At 39.1% G+C, this 12,088-nt stretch overlaps 1 protein-coding gene across 1 annotated transcript in view; it reads left to right on the forward strand.

Moving 5' to 3' along the window:
• TOGARAM1 (TOG array regulator of axonemal microtubules 1) overlaps positions 1-12,088 on the forward strand; it is a 74,077-nt gene extending 61,989 nt beyond the window's left edge. The window contains exons 21-23 of the mRNA XM_045012729.1: positions 5,045-5,264; positions 5,957-6,043; positions 10,893-12,088. Of these exons, the coding sequence (XP_044868664.1) occupies positions 5,045-5,264; positions 5,957-6,043; positions 10,893-11,146 (561 nt within the window). The 3' untranslated portion in view covers positions 11,147-12,088. The remainder of the gene's footprint in view (positions 1-5,044; positions 5,265-5,956; positions 6,044-10,892) is intronic.

Genomic DNA, 12,088 nt, shown 5'->3' on the forward strand with positions numbered 1-12,088 from the left:
CATAACTTACACAAAATGCAAAAAGCAAGGAAATGAAAAGTTAATGCATCTGATGTGCCACACCATTTATTACACCCCTCCCAAGACGCCCGCCTCATCACTAGAACAATCATCAAACAAGACACCACTCCACAACCATAATCTGTCTCAGTAGAGATGTCAGCCATTCAGCACCCCTTTCCCCCAGAGTCCTCCCCATCAGCAACTGTCAGACTTCTCTCAGCTTCCTCTGTACTGTCTGTTCAGCATAGTTCCGGAAAGTCTGTCTGTCTGTCTCTCGTTTTGGGACTTGAAGGAGACGAGGTCTATTTCTATTTTTTCCCAAGAGTTAATTTGTTAGTATCAATGAGGTAGCTGCATCCAGTCTCCTTACTCAGGAATGCCATTTTTGAGGGGGAAAATAGCAGCCTAAAATAGATTAGTTTAAAACCCTAGCAGAATCCCCTTACTTTTAATGGAGTCCTGCAGGATCGATTCTTGGCCCAATGCTATTCAATATCCTTATTAGTGATCTAGAAGAAAATACAAAACCATTGCTGCTAAAATTTGCAGATGACATAAAAATGGCTAAAGTGGTAAATAATGATGGGGTAAAGTCAGTTATACAGATTGATCCGGATTGCTTGGTAAGGTGAGGTCTCGTTGGAATTTATTATTATAGATATTAGTAATATAGGATTCCACCAGACACTAGCTTAACTGTAAATTCCTTAGTTAAATCCAAAGGCTGAATATCATCTATACAATTCCTCTAAACACATCTAATAGCCTAAATAGTAGGCAACTACTTCATTCAAACTGTAACAAAACATTTATAAACATTTGATCAAAACACTTACAAAAGAGCTAACCCAGGGAGTGCTTACACCAATATTGGCCAGCTCCAACTCGGTTAAGTACTAGCAATGAACCCTTCAAGAGCTTATCCTTTTATAGCCATTAACAAATAAGTGATGTCATTGCTAAGGGCTAACTAGCTAAAAAACAGGTTTTGGTGGTTTGGGGTCATTGCTGGTTCAACTCATATAATCTTTCCTTATTATTAACTATTCCTGATAATTTGGGCCTCTTCTTCCTTCGATCTTATCAGTTAGCTCTCAGGTCCAATTTTTCAATTAAGCTGCATACTTTCAAGGCCTTCCCACAACTGCTAAGAGACCTGCACTTTATGTGACCTACACAAACATGTATTTTTTTAAAACTAATTTAACCCTTTAATACTTAAACTGCAAAGCACATATATTTTTCTTCATTCCCACAGTTCATTTGTACAATATGTATTTTAATACAGCCAGTTGTAAGAATGTAATTCATCTAGGAACAAAGAATGCAGGCCACACCTACAGAATGGGGACTGTATGCAGTGACTCTGAAAAGGACTTGGGGGTCAAGGTGGAAAACCAGTTGAACATGAATTTCCTTTACAACTCCCTAGCAAGCTGACAAGCAGGACCTTTATCATAGCAGGACCTTTCCCAAGAAAGAATAGGCAGTGCAGATTGTTACTTTGGTGCTTGTTTTCCTGTGCATACACAGGTAAACTAGTTGCATTCATTCACATAAGGCAGCAATTAGCCATTCAACCTAACAAGACAGATCCCAAGTGGTTTACTATGTGCAATTACAGGTTTCAAGGCGAGATTAGCACAATAATATTAGTATACCACAAGTCCTATCTAAATGATAATATTCCTTTTTGATCTGGAGTCCATAGAATACAGTAATGAAGCATTATAAGTGGGGCTGTCGATTAATTCTAGTTAACTCATGATTAACTAAAAAAAAAATTAATCGCAATTAATCACAGTTTTAATCACACTGTTAAACAATAGAATACCAATTGAAATGTATTAAATATTTTTGGATGTTTTCTTACATTTTCAAATATATTGATTTCAGTTACAACACAGCTAATGATAGCTCATCTCAATTGATTAGACTCTGCCTGTTGGTATGCATACTTCCACCTTTTCATGTTCTCTGTATGTATAAATATCTCCTGTCTGTGTGTTCCATTCTATGCATCCGAAGAAGTGAGCTTTAGCTCACGAAAGCTCATGCTACAATAAATTTGTTAGTCTTTAAGGTGCCACAAGTACTCCTGTTTTTTTTACAGAATACAAAGTGTACAGTGCTCACTTTATATTATTTTTATTACAAATACTTGCACTATAAAAACGATATGCAAAGGAAATAGTATTTTTCAATTCACCTCATACAATACCGTAATGCAATCTCTTTATCATGAAAGTGCAATTTACAAATGTAGATTTATTTTGTTTGTTACATAACTGCACTCAAAACAACGTAAAACTTTAGAGCCTACAAGTCCACTCAGTCCTACTTCTTGTTCAGTCAATCACTAAGACAAATAACAGAGGGGTAGCCGTGTTAGTCTGGATCTGTAAAAGCAGCAAAGAATCCTGTGGCACCTTATAGACTAACTGACGTTTTGCAGCATGAGCTTTCGTGGGTGAATACCCACTTCTTCGGCTGCAAGACAAATAAGTTTGTTTACATTTACGGGAGATAATGCTGCCGGCTTCTTATTTACAGTGTCAGCTGAAAGTGAGAACAGGCGTTTGCATGGCACTTTTGTAGCTGGCATTGCAAAATATTTACGTGCCACATATGCTAAACATTCGTATGCCCCTTCATGCTTTGGCCACCATTCCAGACGACATGCTTCCCTGCTGATGATGCTTGTTTAAAAAAAAAATGCATTAATTAAATTTGTGACTGAACTCCTTGGGGGAGAATAGTATGCCTCCTGCTCTGTTTTACCCGCATTGTGCATATATTTCATGTTATAGCAGTCTCGGATGATGACCCAGCACATGTTGCTTGTTTTAAGAACACTTTCACTGCATATTTCACAAAATGCAAAGAAGTCACCAATGTGAGATTTCTAAAGATAGCTACAGTACTCAACCCAACGTTTAAGAATCTGAAGTGCCTTTCAAAATCTGAGAGGGATGAGGTGTGGAGAATGCTTTCAGAAGTCTTAAAAGAGCAACACTCTGATGTGGAAACTACAGAACCTGAACCACCAAAAAATAAAATCAACCTTCTGCTGGTGGCATCTGACTCATGATGATGAAATTGAACATGCATCAGTCTGCACTGCTTTGGATAGTTATTGAGCAGAACCCCTCATTAGCATGGACGCATGCCCTCTAGAAGGGTGGTTGAAGTATGAATCTTTAATGCATCTGGCACGTAATTATCTTGCAACGCCTGCAGCAACAGTGCCATGTGAACACCTGTTCTCACTTTTCAGGCAACATTGGAAACAAGAAGCAGGCAGCATTATCTCCTGAAAATGTAAACAAGCTTGTTTGTCTGAGTGGCTGAGTGAACAAGAAGTAGGACTGAGTGAACTTGTAGGCTCTAAAGTTTTACATTGTTTTATTTTTGAATGCGGTTATTTTTTTCTACATAATTCTACATTTGTAAGTTCAGCTTTCATGATAAATAGATTGTATTACACTACTTGTATGAGGTGAATTGAAAAATACTATTTTGTTTTTAATAGCACAAATATTTGTAATAAAAAATAAATATAAAGTGAGCACTGTACACTGTGTTGTGTTGTAATTGAAATCCCAATATATTTGAAAATGTAGAAAACATCAAAATATTTAAATAAATGGTATTATTTTATTGTTTAACAGTGTGGTTAATTGTGATTAATCACAATTTTTTTATTGCGCGATTAATCATAATTATTTTTTGTAATCGCTTGACAGCTCTAATTATAAGATGGGAACAGGATTTAGCATCTACAGCTAATTAGATAGGTAAGCTTCTATCAAGATACTGGTAAACAGACACATACACTTAGCATCTACCCTTGATTTCTATTACTACAAATAAATGGGTTAATGATTCTGGTCTAGTACATCTCTTTGAAATCCACATACAAATAGATTGTCTTGATTACATTTCAGTGCCTCTTGTTAAGTTGTTATGGGTCACCCACAAGCTGGCTGTTCTGTCAGTGTCCCAGAGACGCTTTAGCTCAAACAAAAATTGTGGGTTTGATACAGAAATTACTAAGCGAGGTTCTGTGTTATGCAGGAGGTCAGACTAGAACAGTGGCTTTCAACTTTTCTGGACTATTGTACCCCTTTCAGGAGTCTGATTTGTCTTGTGTACTCCCAAGTTTCACTTAAAAACTACTTGCTTACAAAATCAGACAACAATACAAATGTCACAGCACACATTACTGAAAAATTGCTGGCTTTCTCATTTTTACCATATAATTATAAAATAAATCAACTGGAATATACATATTGTACTTGCATTTCAGTGTATAGTATATAGAGCAGTTATAAACAAGTCAGTGTCTGTATGAAATTTTAGTTTGTACTGACTTTGCTAGTGCTTTTTATGTATCCTGTTGTAAAATTAGGCAAATATCTAGATGAGGAATACCTTGGCGTACCCCGAGGGGTACACGTACCCCTTGTTGAGAACCACTGGAGTAGGTGATCATAATCTCTTCTGGCCTTAAAAGTCTATAAATAGAAATAGTTATTGTTTCTGTTTTGTCTTTGCTTCAGGAAGGCAAAAACCACTTTGGCGTACTTATTCTGTATCATTTGTGTTGTCGTAGCATGTAGGGGTTGAAATTATAGACCCAAGGCCTCACTGTACTAAACACTGCACAAACATGGCTCTGAAATGTTATGGGAGGGGGACACTCTACTCTTCTCATGCAAAACCTAGGGATTCAGTCTGTTTCAATGGGTAGCCTTGTTTAAAAAAATCAGTAGCACAGAAAATACGGCTATCAGATCAAAAGTTACAGAAGGCTAGTGTAACCTTATTGCGTTGTCTGGGAATGATTAGAATACATATCAACCGAGATAAAATTGATAAAAATATCAAACTCCATTTTACCTTGGTAAAAAGGATAAAATCCCAGATAATTGCACGTCAAAATTGTATTTGAGTAAAATGCACAACTCAAGTTACTCAAATAACGTGTGAGAAAACATGAAACTCCTCTAACTCCTGTGATATTTGTACACTTTTTCAGATCTTTGACGCTTTCAAGTCTCGCTTACATGACTCCAACAGCAAAGTAAATCAGGTAGCTCTAGAGACAATGTACAAGATGATTCCTTTGCTGAAAGATAACTTATCACCTGTTATCAACATGTTGATTCCAGCCATGGTAGACAACAACCTGAACTCCAAGAATCCAGGGATCTATGCTGCTGCCACAAATGTTATTCAAGCTCTTTGTCAACATTTAGGTAATTAACTGTTTGAAGTAGCTAGTCTTTATAAAACTGTTTCTACCAAGCCATTGTATGTGTGTGGTGGGTAAGAGAGGGTTTAAGTATATTGATAAGCTCAGCATAGATTGACTTTGGGAAGTATGAAAAAACAGAGGCTATCCATTTCCTTTTTCACTTTGCACGTTCACATCACTTACGCTGTTTGCCCTGATCAGTCCTACACAGCACATAAACTGATGCAACAATGTTGCTGCAAGTCAATTTATATAATTCAGGAAGGGCCCAGGCCTGCAGATTGAGGCTCACCTGCTGAGATGGCTGAGTGCCCCTAACTGTAATTACTTTTATAGAATTTAAAAGTCTTAAGCAACTTTGAGGACTAGGCCAATGGGCAGGAAGGTAGATGTTCATGGCCTTAGCTGCCATATACATTTCTAACTCTTTGCAGTATGTAGTAGTTAGTCCTTACAAGAAATCAGTTCTCTTGTAACTATTCATAAAAAATCACAAGTTAAAATAATCCTTTAATCTTCAGTGAAAAAAGAGACTTTCTACCTTAAGTCACTTTGGTTAAGTAGTTTTATTTTAATAAATTGTGAACTGAAGATTTTATTTTATAAAGTCATTTTAACTTGTCTACATACTTCTCTGTTGTATAAATGTGATTATTCTGATGGTTTTTAACATCTTTTATTCTTTGAATTTAGATAATTACTTGCTTCTCCAACCATTCTGCACAAAGGCCCAGTTTTTGAATGGAAAAGCAAAACAAGACATGACTGAAAAGCTTGCTGGTAAAGTTGCATATTGCTTTGCAAGTTCACTTTTACTTGTATTCTATTCTCATTTGCCAAACTCACTTGTTGATGCAAGTGGTTATGTTTGTCAAACAGCAATAGTATCACATTTGACAGATGTGCCCTGGAGCCACAGAAATCATGCGCAGAGCCCATGCAGCGATTCTCATGCCGCATGTTCTCGGTCAGAAGAAATAGTATTTTTAAGCCAAAGGGGCAGACACATTAGTTGTTCAGATACTCCTGCAAAGGGGGCCAAATAATAACCTAAACGATAGTGTAACTTTAATGGTTCTTGCTAAACCGCTAATTTAGTTTTCATCTTGGATTGTGCTGTCAATATTTCCATAACTGAAATAGGTCATATTGTCACTTGGGTCCTGATCCAGCACGTGATCAGCACAGGCAGCCCTCTGCATCTTTGTGGAACAAGCCAGAAGACTGGGAGCTGTAGGAGGGGTTTGCTTACTCCTCTGTCATGTGTGGTGCTATGTCTTTCCCCCTTCTGAACTTTTGGAGTAATCTTACAGCACATTAGTCATGCATCCGAAGAAGTGGGCTGTAGCCAATGGAAGCTTATGCTGAAATAAATTCGTTAGTCTCTAAGGTGCCGCAAGTACTCCTGTTCTTTTTGCACATTAGTCATGTAAACTACAATCTCCCTTTCTAGTGTCTGGTTGGTTAATATATCAATTATATTCTAATGCTTACACAGGAACCCCCCTCCCATCCTCATCTTGTCTTCAGATTTTCCCAGACCTTTCGCTAGGAGATGTAAGTAATCCTCCTCCTTTGAGTAGTGTCCCTAGGGGTGCTCCACTTCAGGTGCGCATATACCCCATGTGCCTTCGATCAGAGATTTTAGGTAGCAGTGCCCATTCCGCCTGCACTTGTGCTCTACTCCGCCTTGTGCTCTGCACTGTGGTTCTATACAGTTGTGCAGGTAAACCAACCTCCGTTCCTTCTCAACTGCCTTGGCCTGAGGAGGAGCCTCAGAAATGTCCACATTGAGCTTAACTCAACTGTAGGGTTTTTTCATAGTTTTACTTTACTACTACTGCTACTACTACTATGAAGCTAAGAATCATAGTTAATATTTGCGCGTGTGTATGTGTAAGGACCATTGTTCTTTCAGCTTATTTCCCTGAGGAGAAGTTTAGATTGCTGGGAGGATATGCCTGGCGCTCTGGGTTTTAAATGTTGCCTTTCATGCTGGAAGGCTCTCTCAGTGTATCTGTTGCCTTGGGGAGTCACATATCCCCTAAAAGTGTAATTTTAGCCTGGCATTCAAATTGAGAGCTAGAAAGAAAAGGGAAATTAAATTGTGCCTCCTCATGATGAAGAACTCCTTCTGTTCGGCTTCTGACCCATTATACTCCACTGACTATTTCAGTGTTGAGTGTCCTGCGGATAGACGTGTTCTCCCTGGCTAGAAACAGGAAGTGCTTCAGTTCTTCTTGAGAGTGGGACTGGGCCACTCCCTTGTGAGATGCATTTCTCCTTTGTTGGATGTCAGGTCTGTTGTATGCACTTCCTTCAACTCCTCTAATATCCAAGGTGTTGATCAAGATAAGGAAGGACAAGACCAGAGTTATTCTGGTGGTTTCAACGTGGTCAAGACCGACATGGTTTCCTTACCTCATCCAGTTGGCTGCTTGTCAACTGATCACCCTCCCCACCATCCCTCATCTTCTCTCTCAGGATGCTAGTCAAATTCTTCACCCTAAACCTCAGGGTTCTTTGCCTCAAAGCATGGCTAATTGATTTGTGGGGTTAGAAACAACCTGTTCTGAGGAAGTGAGAAGAATATTATGTAGTAGAAAGCTGTCTATCCATAATACTCAACTACAAAAGTGGATGAGATTCAATCACTAGTGTGACCTAGTGTCTTCTTCTGTCAGGTATACTAGATTACATCCTAGAACTTACAAAGACAGGTTTGTCTTTGAGTTCCAGTATGGTAAATTTTGGTAGCTATTATGGCCTTCTATTTTCTGGTGGAGAGCTTTTCAGTGTTTGCACATCTGATGATGAGATTTCTCAAGGGGTTTGGAAAATCTCTTTCTATGAGTCAAACATCCTGCCCAGGTTTGGGACCTCAACTTGGTGTTTAGATGCCTTACAAACCTTTCTGTGAGCCAATGGCAACCTATCTCTACTTGACTTATCCACGAAAATGGCCTTCCCAGCAGCCATTACTTCTGCTTGAAGAGTTGGGGAGTTAGGGATCTGATGGCATATCCCCCCTTCACAGTATTCTTCAAGGACAATGTCAGCTATATCCCAAATTCTTACCAAAGGTGGCGTCTGACTTCCATGTTAACCATTCTACTCCTCTTCCAGTTTTCTTTCCTGAACCACATCTGAATGAGGAGGATGTGGTATTACATACATTTGATGTCAGGAGGGTATTAGCTTTTACTTGGACAGGATTAAGCCATTTAGAAAATCTACCAGGTTGGTTGTTTCTATTGTGGACAGATCTGAGAGAGATCCAATTTCCAAGCAAAAACTCTCTAGATTAGTGGGGTTCTCAAACTTTCCAGACTACTGTACCCCTTTCAGGACTCTGATTTGTCTTGAGTACCCCCCCAAGTTTCAGCTCACTTCAAAATGACTTGCTTACATAATCTGACATAAAAATACAAATGTCACAGCTTACTATTACTGAAAAATTGCTTACTTTCTTATTTTTACCATATAATTATAAAATAAATTGATTAGAATATAAATATTGTACTTACATTTCAGTGTATAGTATATAGAGCAGTATAAACAAGTCAATGTCTATAAAATTTTAGTTTGTATTGACTTTGCTAGTGCTTTTTATGTAGCATGTTGTAAAACTAGGCAACTATCTAGTTAGGTATATCTCCAATTATTATTATATCTCCTAGAACTGGAAGGGACCTTGAAAGGTCATTGAGTCCAGCCCCCTGCCTTCACTAGCAGGACCAAGTACTGATTTTTGCCCCAGATCCCTAAGTGGCCCCCTCAAGGATTGAACTCACAACCCTGGGTTTAGCAGGCCAATGCTCAAACCACTGAGCTATCCCTCTCCCCTGAGTTGATGTACCCCCTAGAAGACTTCTGTGTACACCCAGGGGTATGCGTACCCCTGGTTGAAACCCACTGCTTTAGGTGAATATCTGGCTGAATTATGTTTTGTTATCAGTACTCTAAAGGAGGTGGGAGATCATTAGACTCATCTAGTGGTTCTCAGACTGTGGGTAGTGACCCCTTTTTAATGGGGTCGCCAGGGCTGGCCTCAGACTTGCTAGGGCTTGAAGCTGAAGCCAAGGTCCAAGCCCCACTATCCAGGGCTGAAGCCCTCAAGCTTTGGTGCCTCCTCCCCCTCCCCCCCGGGCGGAAACCAAAGCCTGAGCCCCAGCACCTGGGGTCAAAGCCGAAGCCCAAGGACTTCAGGCCTGGATGATGGGGCTCAGGGTTTTGGCTTTGGCCCTGCTGTCTGGGAGGTGGGGCTCTGGCTTTGGCCCCCTGCCAGGGATGGTGGAGCTCAGGCTTTAGTCCACCCTCGGGTCGTATAGTAATTTTTGTTGTCAGAAGGGGGTCACGGTGCAATGAACTTTGAGAACCTCTGCTATTAGCTAAGATGGTCGGGGACGCAACCCCATGCTCTGGGTGTTCCTAGCCTCTGACTGAGAAACTGGGAGTGGGTGACAGGGGATGGATCACTTGATAATTATCTGTTCTGTTCATTCCCTCTGAAGTATCTGGTACTGGCCACTATCAGAAGACAGAATACTGGGCAAGATGAACTATTGGTCTGACCCAGTATGGCCGTTCTTATACATTTTACATATGAAGCTGAATTTCCAGCACATTTGTGTATCAGGCTTGCCTCCCCCCCGCCCCCGTGACGGTGATCTAGTAAAATTAACGGCTCTGTATAGCTACGCACTCTGGTGACAAGATGAAAATATGCCTTTAATATTTATGCTTTGAAGTTGTTAAATCTTAAGTAGGGAAATTATTTTATTTAGGGGTATTTGTATTATAGGGCTTCTGTACTGCCACAGTGTTTTTAGTTCTACCTGTTATGCCCAAGTGTTGCAGAACATCTGGATCTCTGTCAGGTTTCTCAGAAGAGTGGGTTAGTGTGACAGCATCACCCCACTCCTCTCTGTCTTCTAGCTACAAATTGCTCAGAGACCTTCCTCTCATCAAACACCTGGTGCAATTAATTGATAGTGTTCTCCCTAGCACCCAAACCAACTTCTGCAGATCTGTATTGAAAAGCATATACTCCTTAGCTCAGTGAGCCAAGACAGGTGAAGAGAAGATATCTTAGCTCTCTGGGCTCTGACCCTGAAAAACCTGGCAGTCTTTCTTTCTCTCTGAGCACTTCCTTCCTGTGCCTTTTCTACTTCTTAGGTAATGGGCTAATTTAGCCTTTTGGGCTCTTCTGGGACCATCCTAATCAATTAGGCTGAGCTTTACTGCTGAGGCTTACTTGGGAGTGATTTAATTGGCGATTCAGTGGTCAGCGTGCTGGTACAGCTGCTGTTGCCCAGCACTCTGTCAGTATCCTAACACACAAACTGCAATACTGATGAGAAAAGGAAGTTATAAGAACCCTACCTCAAAATGTGTCCCCTTTTCTAGGTTTATCTGACATTATTTTTTAATGAATGGTTACAATTATTAACTTGTAGTAGATGGATATAACTTTTACAAAACGTAAAAAGCCTCTGAGGGGGAAATGATTTTCAAGCGATACTATTTAAATTGGCTTCATAGATGTCATTGTATTTGCAAAGAATATACAAATAATATACTACAGCATAGTAATTATGGTTGTATTGTGTTATCTTAATTCTTTCAGATCTTGTTATGGAGCTGTACCCACGGAAGCCTCATGCTATAGAGCAGAAAGTTTTAGTTGTCCTGTGGCATCTCTTAGGAAACATGACAAACAGTGGCTCGCTGCCTGGAGCTGGAGGAAATATTCGGACAGCTACAGCTAAATTATCAAAAGCACTTTTTGCACAAATGGGTCAAAGCCTGTTAATCCAGGCTGCATCTCAACCACCACACATTAAAAAGAATTTAGAAGAATTTCTTGATATAGCTACCTAAAATAAACGGTGTGTGTGTAGATCAATCAATACATACACTATACGACAGACTGATAACTGTTTACATGAAGACAAGTCAAACAATTCTAAAGTTGCTTTTTCACAGTGCCTGCACTTTCATGTAGAAAACTAGAATGGCTGCCTTTATTGACAACCTGTAGAGCACCTCACTGTCCTGTACCAGCACATGTACACCAAATCAGTATAACACTCACAAACTGTCCTCACCAGTGTTGCTTGCAGGCCACATGGAAGTATCTAAGGTCTTTAAAGAGAAGTCAGTCCTGCTCATTTGCACTCTTCTTTAGAAATTACAGCACAGTACCCTGTATGTAATAATAGATATGAAATTTGTAATGAATAATATACTTTTTATTATGTAATCATGTTCTGACATGTTTTCTCACTTAGCCTTACTTATGTAAGTGGAAAAAATCCTTGAGTGATGTATATGGTACCAAGAACAGGGGTTTGCGTGACATTTGTGAAAAATATGTATTTCTTAAATCAGTCCACTTATGATTGTGCAGTATTAGCTTGCTATTGCTCCTGTTACATTGATGTAACATTCGTTTGACAGTTGGGCATAATCAGCTGCACAGATGTAAAATTTTAACAGGTTATAATGAAGCATGATGACAAAAAATTTAGGAAATGAATAATTTTTACAGATTTTGAAATACACATTTATCTTATAAAAAAAAAAAAAATTCCAGGTGGTGAATGTAACTTCTGTAGTTTTGTTTAAAAACACTAAATTTAATCTTTATCTGTCAAATATTTATAAAGGTGTTATCTCTCAGCCCAGGTGTGTAATTCTCAACAACATAGTGCCAGGTCTTCAATAGCTTTTTTCAGAGTTCTCCGGCTACAAGTACTGTACTCATTTTAAAAAGAAAAAGGAATGTTATAAAAAATAAATGGATTTATTTCTGTAAAATTG

This window comes from Mauremys mutica, chromosome 4, assembly GCF_020497125.1.
Source record: "Mauremys mutica isolate MM-2020 ecotype Southern chromosome 4, ASM2049712v1, whole genome shotgun sequence".
In the NCBI taxonomy this organism is placed as follows: Eukaryota; Metazoa; Chordata; order Testudines; family Geoemydidae; genus Mauremys; species Mauremys mutica.